The sequence below is a fragment of the Drosophila subpulchrella genome, chromosome 3L, assembly GCF_014743375.2.
Source record: "Drosophila subpulchrella strain 33 F10 #4 breed RU33 chromosome 3L, RU_Dsub_v1.1 Primary Assembly, whole genome shotgun sequence".
Taxonomy (NCBI): Eukaryota; Metazoa; Arthropoda; class Insecta; order Diptera; family Drosophilidae; genus Drosophila; species Drosophila subpulchrella.
This window is the reverse complement of record NC_050612.1, coordinates 13504337-13524330: the sequence shown is the minus strand read 5'-3', so window position 1 is coordinate 13524330 and position 19994 is coordinate 13504337. Positions and strand designations below refer to the sequence as shown.

At 40.7% G+C, this 19994-nt stretch overlaps 4 protein-coding genes across 10 annotated transcripts; 2 read left to right on the top strand and 2 right to left on the bottom strand.

The window, feature by feature from the left end:
* Positions 1-171: 171 nt before the first annotated feature.
* LOC119553352 (1-acyl-sn-glycerol-3-phosphate acyltransferase gamma) lies at positions 172-4556 on the bottom strand. Of its 4 annotated transcripts, none has more exons than XM_037863690.1 (5): positions 4429-4556; positions 2437-2623; positions 1839-2374; positions 868-1225; positions 172-572 (listed from the first exon to the last, which is right to left on the bottom strand). In XM_037863690.1, the coding sequence occupies exons 2-5, from the start codon at positions 2615-2617 to the stop codon at positions 487-489; spliced, it is 1161 nt and encodes a 386-aa protein (XP_037719618.1). In that variant the 5' UTR covers positions 2618-2623; positions 4429-4556; the 3' UTR covers positions 172-486. The 4 variants fall into 4 exon arrangements, with proteins under 4 accessions (XP_037719618.1, XP_037719620.1, XP_037719621.1 ...); XM_037863692.1 differs by having other exon boundaries at positions 4321-4437; XM_037863693.1 differs by lacking the exon at positions 4429-4556 and adding an exon at positions 2777-2908.
* Positions 4557-4917: 361 nt separating this feature from the next.
* On the top strand, positions 4918-9446 carry LOC119552967 (bromodomain-containing protein 4). 2 transcript variants are annotated; one of them, XM_037862974.1, is made up of 8 exons: positions 4918-4998; positions 5061-5164; positions 5226-5559; positions 5624-7615; positions 7669-7833; positions 7965-8154; positions 8213-8443; positions 8735-9446. In XM_037862974.1, exons 3-8 carry the CDS (start codon positions 5237-5239, stop codon positions 8789-8791), a joined length of 2958 nt encoding a protein of 985 aa, XP_037718902.1. In that variant the 5' UTR covers positions 4918-4998; positions 5061-5164; positions 5226-5236; the 3' UTR covers positions 8792-9446. The 2 variants fall into 2 exon arrangements, with proteins under 2 accessions (XP_037718902.1, XP_037718903.1); XM_037862975.1 differs by having other exon boundaries at positions 4929-5164; positions 5232-5559.
* Positions 9447-9549: 103 nt separating this feature from the next.
* On the bottom strand, positions 9550-19994 carry LOC119552968. 3 transcript variants are annotated; one of them, XM_037862978.1, is made up of 9 exons: positions 19807-19994; positions 18583-19120; positions 18460-18518; positions 18263-18386; positions 18032-18212; positions 17774-17966; positions 16043-17140; positions 10242-10382; positions 9550-10158 (listed from the first exon to the last, which is right to left on the bottom strand). In XM_037862978.1, the coding sequence occupies exons 2-9, from the start codon at positions 19055-19057 to the stop codon at positions 9928-9930; spliced, it is 2502 nt and encodes an 833-aa protein (XP_037718906.1). In that variant the 5' UTR covers positions 19058-19120; positions 19807-19994; the 3' UTR covers positions 9550-9927. The 3 variants fall into 3 exon arrangements, with proteins under 3 accessions (XP_037718906.1, XP_037718904.1, XP_037718907.1); XM_037862976.1 differs by having other exon boundaries at positions 19868-19982; XM_037862979.1 differs by lacking the exons at positions 16043-17140; positions 17774-17966; positions 18032-18212; ... (2 more) ...; positions 18583-19120; positions 19807-19994 and adding an exon at positions 11202-11282.
* LOC119552969 lies at positions 13811-15973 on the top strand. The gene has a single exon (XM_037862980.1). It carries the CDS (start codon positions 14041-14043, stop codon positions 15082-15084), a length of 1044 nt encoding a protein of 347 aa, XP_037718908.1. The 5' UTR covers positions 13811-14040; the 3' UTR covers positions 15085-15973.

The following is a 19994-nucleotide window of genomic DNA, read 5'->3' as shown; positions in this document are numbered from 1 at the left end:
ATTTAAACTAATTTTTTATAATTTAGTTTTAACAATTCTTAAAAAAAAAACCAATAAAAAGTTAGTATTTTCCGTTAAGGCCATTCCGTAGCTGCACTGCTTGCTCTCCCACGCGTATCAGCTGTTGGACCCCCTTATCAGCGCACTGCTTTCCCTTATCAAAGACAATAAAATTTTCACGTACTATTTAATTTAATTATTGCAATGCTCACCAAATACAATTGATCAAACAATTAAATTTCCACTTAGGTGTACAACTACCAACTATGTACGCAAATTGATGGCTCCAGTGTGCGGGAGTTACCTTGTAACTATAAACTTAGACAAAAAACATGCACTTCTGTTCAAAAACACTTTATATCGTCTGGGGTGGAATCGCGAATTGATCCGTTTAGCAGAGAGATTTGTGAGAGGACTGCCTTTTACAACGTCACTTGTAGATAATTGAGTTCGACAAACAATCGGAACTAAATGCGAAATCGAAAGTTATTTTGTGCTCGACTTGGACGATCCGTAGCTGGATCCCTTGCTAATCTGCGTCTTGTTGATGGCCTGTCCCATTAGCCAGTAAACTGAAATTCAGAAAAAATATTTAGAAAAATATAGAACATAGAGAGAGGTAGGGGATATCACATTGAAAGGTTGCCTAGCTCTTTTCTAAAATTGTTTTAATATAATTAAAGCTTGAGAAGAAAAAGTATCTTTTAAATGTGTAGATCTTTTGTAATATGAGGTGCACATTTTAAAGGTCCTATATAATTAGATACCATTAATTTTAAATGCCCTATTTTCCATTTGAGTATGTAAATGATGATATTATATTGATTCCAATGTGATATCCCCTGAAATCTTAGAAAATCAACTTACAAAGTCCCAGCACAGAAAGAGCAGAGATGAAGGCCGTCCAGTTGGCCGCCAACAGGGAAGTGATCAAGTAGTAGAAAATGCAGAAAAGCGAGAATGTCGCCCAACAGGCGAAATTCACCAGCGAACACAGCCGGGGTTTGTTCACGTATGCAGGAACCTCCTTCACGCCGGATGTCTTGAAGAAGCTGCCCGTCTCCAGGAAGCTATCGATGATCTTGTCCTTCTCCACGAACAGGTTCTGCAGCCAGGCGGCGGCCTCCTTCTCGTCCTCGGGCACCTGCTCAAGGGGAATACGCCTCATCAGCAGGTAGGGTTCCACGCCCTTTCCATGCAGCAGGCTCAGCATTGTGGCAGGGACCTTAAAATATAATTAAACACTTGATTAGTTTGTGTTTGCCAACTTGAAATCACTTTATCAAAAGATAAAGGGAACCGCTTGATATTTTTACGATCATACATTTCCTCCACATCTTTATAACAACCTATAACCACCGAACTGGCTACTATTATTAAAGCCCGTAATAAACTGCAATATGTGAAGTACAAGCTATTATTAGATGGAAAAGTTATTTGTATTCAAAATGAACGTTGCTATGTAGGCAAAGTGGCAATATAATAAAGTAAATCCCCCGACTGACATTTATGTTAACCTTCAAATGTTATAAATTTAAACCTATCGGTATCGCATAGAGAAACATGACTTTTTAAAGTGGCACTGAAGTCAGTTCGTTTGCTTGAGCAACAAGATAATCCAAGTAAAAGTGAGAGATTAGATTGGACTAAAGCAATCAGAACGGCATTATCGAATAGGCTGATAACCCTTATCGAAACTTTATAAGTGGGCTATGCAAAGTGTTTCATTAATAAAGTAATGCCACAATATTGAGTTATATAACTGCGAGTATATATACTCAAGAGGTTTTAGAAGGGTGTAACTCATAGAACTTGTTAGATGGGTTTGTAATATTCACCTTGTCCGCAGGTCTGTACGCTAGATTAATGTCGTAGATGACGGGACAAAGGCCACGAATGGGTGCCAAGCTGGCGGTGAATCCCTTGGTGCGTGGGATCAAGTGGTGCTTCAGGACCGGCATGCCCCTTTCCTGGGCGAACTTTACGGATGCCTCGTGCTTGGCGGGCGTGAAACGGGTGCCCTCGGCGTTGAGCAGAAGCCAGGTGGGATCGGGATAGGAGTAGACCACCTTGAGCTGCTCAGTGATGATGGTCTTGTCCTGGTCGAAGTTACGGTTGAGGAAGACGAACTCGGCCAGCCACCAGCCCCAGCCGATGATGGGCACATAGCGGATGGCCTTCTTGGCGTAGGCCTTGCAGTTGCCCAGGACGCCCAACTTGTCGCAGATCATCCAGCCGTTGAGCCAATCGATCTCGTACTTGTGATTCATGATCAGGAGCACATGCTCCTTGCCAGCATGTTTCTCAAAGTCATCTTTGTCCATGTAGACGGTCATCTTGCTGCCGGCATACCAGTCGGCCACGAAGATCAGTTCTATAAAGATTATATTGTTTACTTAGGGAATGTTCTCTTGAATTCAATTAGGATATACTCACGGGAGTAGAGCGAATAGCAGGCATAGTACATCAACTTGCGGAAGAGGCGCTTGTCTATGGGCTTGATGAAAACGTGCATCAGCAGCTGGATAAAGTTGATGCACAGCCCACTGGTGAAGAAGGTGAGCGCGATGCACAGGTGGATCAGTCTCAATTGTTTCAGCTTCTCCAGCGACACCATTTTGATCTGCAATTAGAGAGATTGCTTAACCAATAAAACTGCAGTCTTTACGTAATCAAAACTTTAATTGTAGGTTGTTTCCCCTGCGGTAGTGCTCGTAAACCCCCCCAAACTTTATGGCCCCCCGGATGAAACACCCCGGTTATTACCGGCACTCACTCGAGTTGAGTTTTCTTGGGCCAAAATCACGCGGCTAAGTTAAAAGAAAGCCTGAGAAGCGGAAAGGCAACCACCTGCACCACCAGCTGGCAATGGACTGGGGCAACCACCGAGCCGCAGAGATATTCACCAGATATCGGCTATAGCTTTTGCTAAACCCGCTGCCGAAGGAGGAATCTAATCAGTCTTGGCCAATCGATGACTTCTCCCTCGGAAATAGCAATAGCCGCTGTGGACAAAGTCCGGTCTACCGACGGATAGTCATTATAGGGCAAATCGCAGATACTTCACAGTGGAAGCTCGCGAAAGTAAACAAACTTTAAAATTAGCAGGTCTATTCCAAAGGGGAAAAAGGTGTGCAAATAGCATGAAAACGGAATAAAGCTATTTAAGTGCTACTTTTAGTATATGGAACCGTTTCGAAAACCCCTAAATTTTTAACAACCGTTTTTATGGTGTGTAAAAAAACTCGCTCAACTTTTGAACTTTGTGGGAAAAGCGTACGTTAAAACCTGTCGTTGTCGTAGAAAAATATATGAGACTATAATATAATTATTATCAAATCATTTTTGTAGGATTTCGAAGTTTTTAAAAGTAATTAATAGGTATACTTTTAATATTTTATAAAAAGGATTAGGAGTGCCTACTTTATGTTTACGAATTTCTTTTTTAAACTATGTATTTAGGACTAGAGTTGTGGTGCCCTTAATCACTTGCATTAAAGGTTAATGGAACAGTGCTAATTTTAAATTGCAAAAATGTTTGCTTAGCCGTACAATACAATACAATTACAATATTGTGCAAGACCTATCTATATAAGGTTTTATTGTGATAGTTAACTAAGCACAAAATTACCTACAATAGTGATACTAAGACGTTAATAATATTCATACACGTAAAATTAATCCGTGACTGAATAAATTAACGAAAGTTATGGAACCCACTAAAGTTGTGTCATAATAAATGAAACGAAACGAAACGATAACAAAGGTTCAAGGGTAAACCCTGTCTTCCTAAAGATTAAATAATACATTATACATAGAAAGGCTGCCAAGAGATGTTTTTGAGCAGATGAAAATTGCACTTTATATATAGAGAACAAAAAGTTAAGTAAATTAAAAATTTACTGAATCAAGCTGATTGTATTTTTGTTGCACTCAATTGGTGACCCCGGCGTTGATTGTTGAACTGCTTGCACTAAATTGGTTCACTTTTTCGATCGCTCACCATATAGTATATATACTATATATACATAATATGCCTTACATATATGTCTTAAATGCAACAAAAAGAGTTCTTGCGCAAGTGTGTATGTATGCTTATATACGTATATATACTCAGCTGGCCCACGTGTGTGTGTGTGTGGGGTGGCGTGACGTGGTGTGTCTTTATGGCTATCAATTCACGATCCGCGATCGCATCACCACCCACAATTATCAAAAACAAAGTCCACTTGGCGGAGGGCTATCAATCAGCAGCTGCGACGCTCTTATCGGTTATTCCCTGTTACATATATACATATATCTGCGCACATATATGCATACCGTGCAAGGATGGCCTTGCCCTTTGTTAACCAATGTCACTGGAATTGTTTGTAAAACCTTATCAACACTATAGAACTATCACTCGGCGACGAAGTGCCCGCCATTTACCTTTTTGGCAATGTTTTTTGTGCGAATTGATTTGTTTTCTTTTGTCAGCCAAACGGTATGACCGTTCGCGTGCAGATAAGTTGCCCACCGGCGAACAATCGGAATTGGTGAGTCCTGCTTTTGGTATTTTTCTCACTTCCATCAGTGTTGCCAGGCTGCTATATGTTTCCTACTGGACTTTGCACAACTAGCTTAAAATTCTTGAAGAATCTTTAAGAATTAATTATTGCAAGAGGAATAACAAAGTGGAGTCCTATTAATTTACTATAATCTTTTATTAAAACTCATTAAAAATTTTCTTTTAAGTTTTAGTCGTTTTTTGGGATCGGGCTTTATAAAGACGCAAAAATATTTTAAAATTACGTATGATTTATATTGTAATCAACATTTTTTGAAACCCGCTCACTTTTTTCGATCTAGTATTTAACCACATTACTGTTGGTATTTTTTCCACGGCTTGCGACACCTGACAACCCTACTGGTTTGCGTCCACACTAAATGCCTGTCAAAAACCTTTCGCGAAATTGAACGCCAAATTAATTTTCTTACAATTAGAAATTGCTTTGCGCTGTAAGTAAACGCTTAAAAACTGGGATAAACCCTAGTTAACCCATTTGGGGTCTTGGACCAAGGTGTTAAGTGGTTTTCAGCAGCGGCAAGAAGCAGCGAGGCGGCGAATCCGAAAATTCAGCCGGCAGACGCTTTTTTGTTGGGCGAAAATTGCAGACGTGAGCGCGTGAGTTTTTTTTTTTTGGGGGGTTAAATGCCCAAGATGTACATACCTGACCGTCGTCCAGTTGCAGCCGATATGTCCAACGTGGAGATCTACGACTCCTCCAATTCCCAGCTCAGTAGCGACGAGTACAGCCACGAGGAGGGGGAATACGACGCACTGATGGACGCGGCGGTGAGCAAGGAGCGCCCCCAGAAGTTGAAGACCAAAGCCACCGGATCGGAGAAGCCCGGAAATGCAGCTCCCGAAGTGGCTTCTACATCCGACAAGGATGAGAAGCGGGAGATCAAGGCGGCACCGCCATCCACACGCGCCGAAACCCTTCGCCGGATCCGGCAATTGCAGCTACAGCGTCGCGGATGGCCCAATCTTTACTTCAAGCGTCGCAGCATGCGCTGGTAAGCTAGAATCCTCTCTAGAAACCCATCCCCAAACTCAAAATTTCACCTCATACCATTTCAGGCTGCGACCCAATAAACTGGAGTACAACACCTATTTGGAGGGCCTAAAGGATCTGCTGCCCAAGCGCAAATCAGAGCTCCAGGCTCGCTACAATGCCAGGAAGCGCCGGACCTACGACAGCAGGACCCCCAGTCGTAGTCGCAGCCTCAGTCGGAGTCGCAGTCGTAGCCGTAGTCGCAGTCGCAGCTATTCGCGTAGTCGTAGTGCCAGTCGTTCGCCGGAACTCATTTGTCTGGATGACACGGAGAACGAGGAATCACCGGAGAAACCCGATTCAGATCAGCAGGCCAGTGTTACGCCTGTCAAGGAAAATAAGCCTAAATTTGCGCCGCCTCCTCAAATCAACTACGAAATTCCGGAGAAGCAGCCGCCGGCAAACAACGAAAACGGTTCCTTTATCCTCGACGAGTTCTTGATACAGAAGAACCCTCAGCAGCCGGGCTTTGACTTTGACAAGCTTTCGGCGACCATGGAGTTGGAGCAGGCTCTAAATGATCAGACCCTTGTGCAACAGGAGGTGGTACTGGAAGTGGCCGAATCCCTGGTAGTTGAATCCACTCTCAAGAGACGGCGCTCGGTGACACCGCCCTCCAGCAGCGAGAAGTGCACTAATCTAGATGAGGATGATGATACGATTGAATTTATGCAGGTGCAGGAAAGCAAACCAGTGAACACAACAATACCCTTAGATCTCCAAATGCCCAGCACCCCAGTTGCTAATCCTCTTCAGGGTCAGCCTTCATTCAAGCTCAGCACCCCGTATTCCCTGGCTCCGCCTGCCACCAAGCCGGCTGATAATTTGACGCCCGTCTCCTACAGTTTAAATACTCCTACACCACCGGCTACGCCCATGGAAATAACCTATCCCAACGAGAAGCTGCCAAATAACACAAAAGTCAACACGCAGAACTATTCAATTCAGCAGGCAGCTTCACCCCAAGTGGCTGCTTTGTATGCTGCTATTCCACAAGTGGCTGCTATCGCGAAGAAACCTCCATTTCAGGCTGCTCCACTAAGGGCAGTTCCACTGGAGAAGCCTTCGACACCAGTACATCAAGCTCCTTTGCAGCAAATGGCTCAACTAAGATCAGCGTCCTTACAGCAGATGGCTCCACCACAGCAGCTCGCTCCACCAAGATTTGACCTACCACAGCAGCAAATTCTACCAAGATCAGTTCCGCCACAGCAGCCAGCTCCGCCACAACAACAGCCTCCTCCTCAGCAGCAAGCTCCACCAAGATCAGCTCCGACACAGCAATTGCCTATACCAAGGGAAGTTCTGGCGCAGCAGATGGTTCCACCAATAGAAGCTCCACCACAGCAATTTGAACAACCAAGGGAGACTCCACCGCAGCAGTTGGCTCCACCACAGCAGTTCAACCAAATGCCGCCCCAAGTGCAACTCCACTTGCCTCCAGATGTTCCAGCCAGCTTTGTGGTTCCCCAGCAGCCGCAACCACGTCGCTCGGAAACGGTGTCCACCCAGACGCAGGGGTCGCAATCACCACAGCCCTCTTCTTCGACAACCCGCCAAAAGCCCACCATTGATCTCAACAACAGTGACGCCACTTTCCATTATCGCGTCAAGGAACTATTCGATGAAATAGACTCCATCATGACGGATAAGGTTAAATCGGTCCGCCCAGATCAAAATTCTCTGAGCGCAGAACGGGAGCGCATTGATGCGGATCTGAAAACAATAGACAATCTGATTGCCCAAAAAGAGGAGGAATACAATCGACTTCTTCATCTTCGTTGCGTGAAGGAGGAGCTGCGTTCGCGATTGGAACGAAAGGAGCGCATGACGGTCATAAAGGACCTGCTGCCGCTTCTGCTCACCAAAAGCTGTAGCACTGACGAGCTGCGCGAGATGCAGGCGATGCTCGATGAAGAGCAGCAATCCCCAATGACCTCTAAACGAGGCCTGTCGGCGGTGGAGCAATGCCTAAATTATGCCGAACTGAACCAGAACAACATCCGTGTGCTGCGCGGGTGAGTTTGATTAACGAATTCGAAGAACTCTAAATCAATGTTAATAATTTCAGAGTTATGGGCTTGAAGGAACAAGCTCCACCAGTATCTCTTCGCCATTTCGAAGACGAACGTAAGCAATTTAGAAGGAGTTCCATGTCCACGCGCGATCCTCGGGATACATTAAACACAAATGCTCCGCTGGCTAAGCGGCAAAAGTTATTGCATCCACAGGACAGGTAGGAATACTTCATTAAGTTTAAATTAGGATTCAGACTTTTATTAACGTTTAACACTACTTATAAATCTTTTTTCCTAAGCTCGTTTTTTCCTTTTAGTGCATATTAATTAAATGTTATATTTTTAACAGATATCAAGAGATGACCAACTCCACCCCAAACCTGGCTACCACATCCTCCTCCTTCTACCACGAGGCTCCGGGAAAACAATCCCATTACAGTAACATCTCAATGGACAATCATTTCGAGATTGAATCACAGCTCAAACCGCTGTTCAACAGCAGTCCCATGGCCTCCCTGCGTCAGCCAGCTAATAGACAGGTAAGAAAATTAATGAAAATACTTTATTTACAAAAAATAAACTTGTCTTACTTTCCAGTACCACGAATCACATTCCGCTTACCGTAACGACGAAGAAATGGCCGAAATCCAGTCCAAGTCAGACAAGATCAATTCGCTTGGCCTAAAGAGCAAGAAGAAGTCTAATCGTGATTTATCCGCACCCATTAATGGCAAAGAGGATAGGCGCTGCCACGAATGCAAGCGCAGTGAAGCCACCTACATGTGCTCCAGTTGCCAAAATCAATGGTACTGCAGTCGTGATTGCCAGGTGAGCTATGTGGTCTTAAATGGTTATTGAAGGATATGGGAAATAGGATAATTTAGGTGTTTTTCTTGGAGTAGTCTGATTTTTTTGTTTCATATTACATATTAAAATGTTAAGTTAAAATAACTCAATTTATTATGTTTCAAAGGAAAAGAATAATCGAAGGACCCAAAAGAATTTACGTGATTCGTTCTATCATGTTTCGGAATTTGTAGCAATCCTACATATTATTTTGTTTTCTCTGCTTCAATTTATTATTATTAAAATACCTTTTTTTCCACTCATCTATTTCAGCTTCGCGCCTGGGACTCACATTATCGAACTTGTGGCATCGATGTGGATCGCCCTTAGGATATCAGCATTACTATGTCTATAAACTATAACTATACCTATAGCGTATCGCATCGCAAATGCCCTACTCCATTTACTCAACGGCGTAAGTCTTTGACAAATACAGGACATTGACCGACAATTTAAAATTGCATTTCATTGAATTAATTTTTGTATTTGTACTCAATCACGCTCATCCTATAAATAAATCAAATACTTAACGATTACTTGGAACAACTAATTGATAAACTTATAATTTATCCCATAAATGTGTAACAAAAATTCAATTCAGGTTTAGTTCCGAAATGTTTATTTTTCAAAGATTCATTTTGCTTATAATACAAAAATTTACAAATTTAGATAATTTTTTATCCATACAATGTTAATATCCTAAAAAAAGCTATGTTCTATACATTTTAAAAAGATTTAACCGAAAATAATGTGCACTTCTGTGAAAGTTGATGAATTGGATTTTGAATTTATAAAAAAGTGCATTCTAATTATGTTTCTAAGTATGTTTGTTTCCCTCTTTGGAAATATAATTTAAACGACATTTTGGTTACAACATTTAAGTATAAAGCTGTTTAAAAATATTTACTTTTATTTATTTTCTGTTCCTTTAACTACAATTCCATGCTGTTGGTAAAATAAATAATATGTTTACATTTATTTTAAGAGAAATCTAATTTATTTTTTTGGTGGTTTCTCCAGTAGCAAATGGTTTATTGTCTTTAGATTCGTATCTGCGATCCTGGTCTATCCTCGGAGAATTCGATTTAAACTTATTTGTCAGGATGGAGTCTATTTAATTAAATAGTTTATTGATGCTTAGTGATGTTAGGATCTGATCTGCTTTATAATTCATACATTTGCAATATAAAATGATAATTTGATACTAAAATATAAAAAGAAGATATGCTTGAAATGAAATATATATTTTAAAAGGATTAAGTAATTATAATATTAAAAAGTTTTCTTTTTTCCTTATTCAACACTGATTGGTATTGATTTATCGATAAATTCGCCATGGATGGCAATGCCCTCAAACGGCGGTAAGATTTCAAAGTGTGAATTTCAACTAGAGTCTTCTGTGGAATGGAATTTCGTCTAGAGTCTAGACCTTCCCTATAGGGCTTGATAAACAAACCATAATCGATTTATTTACTTCGCCTGCGCACCTGGCACAACAGCTTGATGTCATTGATATGCAACCGGAGTGGCTGCCTCCTGGACCACGGACCACGTCTCAATTTCCGGATGCGCAACTGCCGGCTGCAATAGAGCCTAAATTTGAGATTCGGATTCCAGACGGCATTGGCCGAGGCGGCGGGAGTGACGCATTTGTAGGCATATTGCCACCATAATCGAATGCTCTGCTTGGTGCTGTGCTAAAAAATCGGGATTGGCCGTTTCGGGATTGTAAATATTATTGGACCTTAAAACTGGTTGTCTGAAGGGGAAAAACACTCACCATATAGACGGGCAAAACGTAGAACCGCTTGCACTCGCGCCGAATAAAGTTGAAGGCGATGGGTCGCCGGTATGTCGATGATACCTTGGTCAGGTGCGAACGGATCGCACTGGCGCTCGTCGATCGCTGCAGGCGCTGGAGCTGCAAAAAAAAGAAATAAATAAAAATTATTTAAATGGCGCGCGCACGTAATTAGTTTTCCAAACAATTGAGCACATTTTGAGAACACAATTAATATGCGCAAAATGTTGGCCAAGAATTCGCGCCGAATTTGGCTTGCAAATGATTCGAATCGAGCGGGCTTTCAGTTGAATTTATGACCCATAAGTTTGTGTACTCGGTACTATAGTGTACTTCATTTAGACACCTGCTGAACGCAAACAATGCGAACGTTGGGTTCCAAATTTGTTGGGTTTATTTTCATTTAATTTATATTTAAACGTTAGTTTTGTAAGCATAATATTTTGAAGGGTTTTTTACTGTCGTTTTATGGGATCACAACAATGGAATCTACTTTTAATAACTTTGTGATGGTTCTCGTTTAAAAAATAATAATATTTTGTTATCATATAAAGTTCCATGCATATTTAAGTATTAAAAGAAATAATAATAACCTAAAGTTCTTTCTTCATCTATTATAAATTTAAAAATTCAATTTCGGCGAGTGTTTTCTTTCCCAAATAAAAAGGTATATCTTTATAAGTTATCAAAAACAATACCCTGGTATTATAAAAGTGTTTATCAAGTCATGACGACTGTATATTTATTACAACCATAAACACAACATTTTTGGGTCATGTTTATTGATTTTAAATAAATTCAAATAAATATTTTTTTACTGGGAGTGTATTAAGCCATCTCTGAGCCCCAAAGTTTGCTAAAATCGTTATCATTTAAATTTTACAAACAGCTGTGAATGAAATCATAATGTATATCGACATTATCTAGATGATTAATCACCTTTGCAGCAGGCAATCGTTATCTTAAGTTTGGAAAACTTCACAATGGTATTTCTGGTTGGGGAGTGGGGATCGGTTGGGTGGGGCTGGGATGGAATCGCTGGGTGGTGGGGGGCGTCCCTGAACCTGCTTATCAAAGCGGCAAAGCAAATCGCTGTTGTTGTCCGCATAATAACTATAGAAATTACAGTTGCAAGGCGGCGTGGATTGCTTTCGCAGTGAGCAAAAGTGACAGGCGGGGTGGGCGAAGTCATCCAACTCGAAGTTGATAGCAATTAAATCCGCTTATCAGTTTAGAGACGCGATTTAAATTAGCACCCCAATGGAACCCCCCTTTGTCCCCTTAATCTCCCGGCTTCTTTGTGATTTGTCCTCGGCGATGACTACTCGCCGACAAGTTTTTGCTATTATTAAACCGTTTTACAAGCCGCTAACGCTCAGAAATTGTTGCTAATTAGTTGAACCGCGCACGCCGGCGCAGCAGACCTTAAAAGCGACCGATCGACGGGAACAGGGGGCATTGGCGGGTTAAGCGGCGGTAACCACTAATAAAGGTGTGCGCTGGTATGAGTACCTATGCACTGCGAGAAATTACTTATACAACTTAATTTTAATCATCGTCATGACCTATAATTTCTAAAAATCACTGTGTGTACTAATAATAATATAAATTGGTTCTTTAACTTTTTAAGGGATTTTGTAAGTCAATGGTCTTAAAAAACAAACTATACTTATGGGCAAATTAAATAAGAAAGATTATTTTCATATTCACCTATTAATAATGGAATTCATTGTGTTGAAATAAAAACTTTATATTAAGTATGGATAATGCCAATGGTTTTTGGTAAAACTTAAAAATAATGCTTAACTAATCTATTATATTTTTATTATTTATGAAGTTTGGTAGTGAAAAGAGAACTTTATACCAAATATAGCAAGCTGTGTCAAATAATATTGAAAATATATTTTTAAAATAGATATACCCAAAGAAGAAAAATCAGTGATTAATTATTAAATTAATCATTTGATTTGGTTATTTCTCTGAGTGTACGTGTCAAGATTGGAGGCAATCGAGCTGAATTAGATGCTGCTGGGGTCGATTGAGTGCAGATCAAGCGATGAGCAATCGAGTGCAGGGTGCAGCGTGAGCCGCACAATTAGATTCTTCGAAAAAATCTGAAATTATTATGAAAGGACCTTGAATGCAATTGCTCTATGGAACAATTTGCATGTGAATAATGTCGAAAAGTCGCATTTTCCGCTGTCAATCAGTGCGTATGTGTAATATTTAAGGCTTAGCATGCACAATTTGACTGTCTGTCAATGAAAAGCCAATTATGTTATCCTCGCGTGCACTTTCTCTGTTTATTTTTTTATTTATTTGGATTTTTTTTTGCCATTTGCCCCCTGACAATTAGCACGTCGAATGAAAAAGGCAAACAAAAACAAATCTAACGCTTCGTTTAAAGCGATTTGTGCGCGCCTTTTAATGAAATTCGTTTGTTGTGTTCGATGTTGTATTGGGGTAGTATGTGCGTGCTGTGCTTTTTGGTACGGGGTTTTTGTGGACCCGTGTCCGTTGGGTTGGCACTATCTCTATCTCTATCTGCCCGGCTATATCTGAGCGCGATCGGTCGCAGGGTGTCGCCGTGCTTGTGTTTGTGCCTATGATTCAGCGCCGGGCATACAACACAACAACAGTAAACAAATAGCAGGCGCAGAGAGCGGGGTTGCAGCTCTCAGATACCCATTATATTATTTAAAGACCCGTTTATCGTACAAACTACCAAGAATCGAATTTCTCTCCTGAAGGAAAAACCTTTGTTTTTTCGACCTTAGCCCACATACCAAATTTCATGTCAATCGGAATAATTTTACGATCACAAAACTAATTTCAGTTGCTTTTTTTATTCTTATCCCCAGTTGGTCTCCAAAATGTAGTCAATAATATCTACAACTTGAAGTTCACTACAGTTGTTTAACTTTTTTTTAACTTTTTTTGCAATTCCCTCTAAAGTTAGGTACTATTAAACAAAAATATTGTAATTTCTACTATTTTAGTAATTTCTTTGATCAAAGAATAAATGATTAAGTCTTACGATTTCACCGTTTAATAGAATTTCTTTGATACACTTAAAAATATTTATTTAATTTAAAAATATTTCCAATGTATGCTAACCCAAAATGTATGCTACTAAAATTGTATTCCTTACCGAGGACAACATGGAAACTCGGTCAAAAAGATATATATTTAAAACATGTGAAACAAATCCATTAAGTCTCAAGCAGTTTGGCTAAACATTATATAACAGTGTTTAAAATTAGAAGAATGTTTATTAAGGTTTATCCATCTTTCATTTGAAGTTTACCTTTTAGTTAAGGGCTTAAACTTTTCGTGTCAAAACCCCTATGCTTATTGACCATGTCATATCACCCGATAAAGCTTAGTACACCCCCGTACTCCATATACACCGGGTACCACAACTCCCACCACAATGAATGGCGGGCGCTGTGTTCCGTTCTGTTTTATTCTGCCAGTTGATTTCTGTTCGGGTTCGGATCCGCTCATTTCAGTTCAGTTCTGTCGGCTCGACCACGGTTCGTGTCGATTTCGAATTCGCATTGGATCGGAGAGGGTCTTGCAAGTAAAATTCATGTTAATGAATGTTAATTTATACATTTGTAAGAATCTAAAATCTGTTTTTCCATACACAACAATTATTGACGCGGCCGTCGTCGGTCGCTTGGCGGTGATTTCGAATTTTGAAGCAGTCGCGCCCGAAACGTCGACGCGAACGCAAGCGAAGCGTTAACGGTAAAGCTATATAGATATAGCCAGGATGGATCCCGAGTTTGTCAATAAATACAATCAGGTCCTGAGCCGGCTAAAGCTGGTGGAGAACTTTGATGGCAGTGATCCCAACAAGCTGCCGCAGTTCCTACATAAAATCGAGGCCCTTATGCCGGCCATAAATAGTTTCGATGACTATTATAAGGCCCAGTTAATAGGACATATTAAAAACAAATGCACGGATAGGGCGAGAGAAGCGGTCTTCACGCGACAAATGAGTGCTCCCGTGGGCAATGGCAATGGAGCTGGCAATGGCCATCTCCTCAAAGCCGAATCCTGGCTAAAGCTCAAGGATCAATTGCTGTACAACTATGCGGAAAGGGAGTCCAGCTATTCGCTGATACACAAGATACGCAGTGCTGTTTTGGACTCGAATATAGAGCTGTATTACCAAAAGATGGCCAAGCTAAAGCACAGACTGATCAACAGGAAGTTAACCCACAATGATACCCTATATGGTCTCGAGGACATCGAGCGGATCACTCTGCAGGTGTTCCGAGATCACCTGCCCGAGCCGACGCACTCGATGATCCTGCGGCGGAATCCGAAGAGCATGGAGGAGGCCTATCGCTATATAGTGGAGGTGCAACAGCAGTTCTACACGCAGAGTGGATCTCTGGCCACGGACCAGGCGGCCACCTTTAGTACCAGCCACAAGCAGCAGTCCTACGGAGTGGGCATGGGCGGAGTGGGCGTGAGCACGGTGGGATTGGGCGTGGGCATGGGTGCGGTGGGTCTGGGACTCTCCTCCTATGCCCGCCAAATGTCCAGTGACAAGGGCCAGCAGAGCAACTCCAGGAGCTACTACAATCAGTCGGCACCACCGGTGGGCGCCGGTAAGAACCATCCCATGTTCAAGAGCATGGGCAATCCCACCTTCAAGTCCAGTTTCAGTTATAATGGCACCAGCAATAGTTCAGGCATGGGATCCAACTACTCGAGTGGCAAAAAAGCGGATATTAAACAAAACTACCAGCAGCAAAAGAGTCAGAACTATGCAAAGACCTCATCGGCCAGTGCCTGGAAAAAGTAATCTTCGATCGATCGGTGATCTCCCAGTCTTAACAATCCAATGAGATAAGCAGATCGAGCATGACCTAATCCCTTTGGAGCCTGTGACTAAGCCAAGGCAAAGTGCTTGCCACCTCATGCTAATTACCCTAAAACCTCACCCTCTCTAATGGTGATGATGTGGCTGCAGATTATAGGATGTGAATATAGATTAAAGTAATGTGAGCAATACTGTGCAATGAGATGGAGCTGATTTGTACTAGGTACTACCAGTTAGCCGTATAACAAATATATCAGTCCCATTTAATATGATAATGATGTGAATATTAAAATGTACAAATAATTGAAATGTTAATATTATAAAAGACAATGCAACAAATGAAATACCTCCATGAATTATAAAGTGTACGCCTGCACATGCAAATAATACAAACGATGTGAATATAGATGAAGATAATACAAATAATAGAAAGTAAAAGGTATTCAAATGATAGAAAGTGTGATAGGAAGAGGTAAAACCAATTATAATAATGTTATTTAATTTAATTAAAATTACTCTGTTATCTAAATCTATGATATATCATAAAAAAAAAACCTGTAAAAGAACAAAGAGTATATGAAATAATAGTATTTGTTGAAGAGTCATTAGAAATGATCTTGTCGATATACCAGATAATGAAGCCGATTAAAATGATGTTCAATAATGATGACATCGATCGCGTGTCTATCGATGATGATCAATCCGCAGACAGTATGGACATGTTAATTATTAGCTCATAAGACTCCAGTGTACATATAGCCCCACACCTCAAGCTCAGCCTCAGTCACATTACCCCCTATATCTCCCACAAATGCGCTATTTTAACAACACTCGCCCACCTTCAAATTTGTTTTTGTTAACAATAAAGTGTAAAGTCTAACAGCCCTATTGTATATATGTTTGAGGGTTATTTTTGGCAAAAGTTCAACTGTTTACTTACAATTTGCTGGGCACTGGATCGATGAGCGGAGTTCCTCTGATCATAGCCCATATCCTGGGGCGCTGGTTCCGATTGCTGTTCCTGGAGTTTCACAGTCTTCGGCCTCGACTTATCCTTGGAATCCTTTTCAGGCTTGCCAAAGAGTCCTCTCTGTTCCGCCCGTCGAATTAGGTACTTTTCATTCAGATGTGTTAAAGTTTTTCGGCGCACTAGGGATAAATAACTTCCGGTAACCTGCTGTTTGATGCAATTATCCTGATTGATGCATATATCTGGCACTGTATCCTGCACAAACTCATCAATGTCGGGGGTTACTATCAGGTCTATGCTATCCACTCTCGGCAAAGGAGGAGCCAATGAAGCTGGCGTTCCTGGAGCTGGAACTTCCGGTTGTGCCGAGGGTTTATCCTTCTTTCTGGGCGAATCTTTGGTCATCGCAGCAGATGGAATATTAGCTGCCTCCGCCTCGGCTATGGCCTCCAAACGCTTCAGCTCCCTGTAGGCATTGCGATGCTTTTCCAAAGCCAACTTATTGATCAGTTCCAGGACATGCTGCACCATATCCTCGTTTTCAGTGCCCACAATGGAGTGCGTCTGGTACAGAACAAACTGTACTTGGGGTCGCGACATCGACATGGTGAGGGTCAGCAGCTGCTCTTCAAGGATCATGGCCACCCGCTGGCGACCCTCGTCGCTGACCTCGGATTCGGTGAGGACCTCCAGCATACTCAGATCTCCGCCCCTCGAGCAGATCAAATCGATGGGATCCGAAATGGCACTAAAGGAGTTCGGTGGAGTGGCAAAAATTCCCACCACCGTTCGAAATCGATTTGATTCCATGGGAAACGAGGTGAAGGCATCGCCAAACAGACGGATATTATTTACCCCAATGGATTCCATATAGCGACGGTACTCCTTGAGATTTGCACCGGCTCCATAAACATAGAAGTTGTTCACCCGATTGATGGAGTAGAAAAGAGCAGCCAAATATGCAGTGGATCGTGGTGAACCTATATGTGTCTGCAATATATCGCCATCTAGTTCAAAGTAGTCCATCAACTTGGACATAATGGCCGGGCCAAAAGTAAAATTCTTGTCCTGAAAGAATTATCAATATTTGTAAACATTCAAAAGAGTGCATTGGAACTCCTGCAACACGAAAACAAAATGTGTAAAGACAACCAAAAGTTTTCAAGTATTTCATTACGAGACGAAAACATGTTTATAAAGATTTGATTTCAATGTTTATTAATCATACGCCGTGTTGACTTAACCAAGATATATTTATTAGCTGACTACGATGATTTTTTCCGGGAAAATCTCAAATGAGCTAACGTGCTTCTGTAATTTTAATAGACATCTTTAGCTGACTACAAATAATTGTAACCGGAAACAAGCGTTTAAGGTAATGACTGTTTTCTTTTTTAGTTTAATTGATCTAACTTCTAATCTATATTTTATGTGAAACAAGCTTGAAAAATAAAAAAATTACGTAATTTTATCAGCTGTCTTACATAACAAATATTTTTGATAATAGTTATCCTTCGATTTAGGCCATCAACGTCAAAACTTAAGTTGATAATAACCAAAAGCCTTTGTACTTTAAAATTTAAATCTTAAATGCTTTAAATTTTTTTTAAATTCTTAGCAATACAAGTACTTACTTAATATAAAATAAAATTAATAGAAATCTGTGATTAATAAATTCTTTATTTTGTTCAAAAGCCTTACCTGCATTATAAAGTAATGCTTAGTCATTAGCGGGGATTTGGTGAATTCACTGCGGTCCTTGGGAATACAGGATATGACCAAAGGACAGATATTGTCCCATTTACAGTGCTGCACCATAAGTTGCTCCTCATCGTCGGGTCCGTGGACAGTAAAGCCCATATCGGTAAGGATCTTATCCGCTTCTTCCTTATTTCTTAGAAATCAAGTAATAAAAGCTAAATTGCAATTTCTAAGTTAATTAAATTTTTATTCACTCACCTCACTAAAAAAGGATTAATCCAACCGGTGACCACAGGATTCGCAGCTGCAATGGCTACCTTTTCATTCTGAAGATGGATGGGAAGAAGTTGTGAGAGACGAAGAGCTCCCACCTGAATCCTCATCCGGGAAATCGAGGCTGCCAATCGAATGCGATGTTGCCAGAGGACCTCCGCGAGTTCTGTACGAAATTTGGCTATATAGGGATAATATAATAACATATTTACCCACCAGTAACTTCGCACTCCTTGTAAAGACTAGCCTGTAAATCCTTTTCCTCGGAGTTCCGACCCTTAAACTGACGATCGTACAGTTCGAAGAGCATTAGCCAAATACGTTGTTCGTCGCTTTTGTGCTAAGATTAAAACACCATTAATTCTAATAACCTATTTATTTGTATATTTCTGTACAATACACAATAAACCAACCTCTGGATGTTTCTCAAAAAAGCAGACGTCGCTCAAAGCATTTGACATTACAACCTTGTCTAAAACGTTAAAGACAAAAAACTTTAGACGACCATAAAATACAACACAATCTCAAGAACCCACATCGAAAGACATCGTATATTAAGGAAAAGGCCAATCGCATATCATGCTCATTTTGAAAGTCCACCAGAATCGGTGTTTTGCGGAGGAGTTTGGCGGCATTGGCAATGGTGGGCAAAGACCAGCGTGCTCCGGTCTTCAACTTAACCTTGACGGTGGTGGAATGACAGTATTTCAGGGCCCTGCTTCGACGTCCATTGGGACTCACACCAGGCGATATGATCTTGGTAATACGCAACGGATCGAACATGGGCTTTTCCTTCTTGTTGATTTCGTGCAGGGATATGGTATCATCGGAGGAGTCGTTCACATGGCGCTGGATCTCCAACAACATGTAGTACATCTTGTCCTGCCATTCCTCATCGCTGGGCAGATATATCTGCTTGGTCTTCTTTAGCTTCTTGCTCTGTTCCTTGAAAATTGCCGGATACACGGAAAATATGTCCGCCAAGCTCAGGAAAAACAATTGATTGGCCATGGCGGATGATTAATGTTTCCAGCTAATCAATGGAAAGTTAACCGACAAGTTTGGTAGACCAATCTATGAGTATAAAATTATTTTATAATAACCATAATTATACGGCATTGGGCATAGGCTGTATAAAGTGGTTGGTAAATTGTTCGTGCTTCAATTTAAAATGATAAACTGTTGTAGACTATCCAAGATCAACCCAATTTCCGTAAAATCAGGTTATTAAAACATGCTATATTACAAAAATGAGACCGAGTTAAAATAAAATGTTCACGGGGATTTTTCGGAACACAACGACTTAATTCAGTTTAACTAGGTATAAAAGCACTATCATACGATCTACAACTTTTCAGCACAATCCAAAATTAAAGAAATTGTATAGAGTAATTTTTATTCCCAAAGCATTTAATATGAATACTTGATTACATTTGTCATTAGTCTTGGACAATTAGTTAGTTACCACTCTTAGGGGTTTTAGGTTAGTGAGTGTTAGTGGGACAATCATTTTTTTAGTTATAAGTAACGAAAATAATATTAAATATATTTCAAGTTGCTATCAGATATCTTTTTAGCATTTAAACACTATTTAAAGCAACTAAAGCCCTTTACGTTTTAATAACATGCAATGTTTTAGATAAATTTTTGATTGTTCTTCGGTACAGCCTAGTGTAAAAGCACTATATAACACTATGCAATATTTTAACACGAACGGCTAATTAGCTATAAATTCCACAATTATTCAGATATTGAAATACCGTGCTCTAACTTAGTTAATCTAGTAAATTTTCACTAGATTTCGGCACGATCGGATTTTACCTGTGATTAGGTAAATTACACGAAGTTCTTTCGGATACGCGGGATATTTCCGGATATAAGCTGCCCCGGATAACGGTTAAAAGAGCAGGAGCGAATCCGAACCGAGCAGTTGCAGTGAACAGCGGCA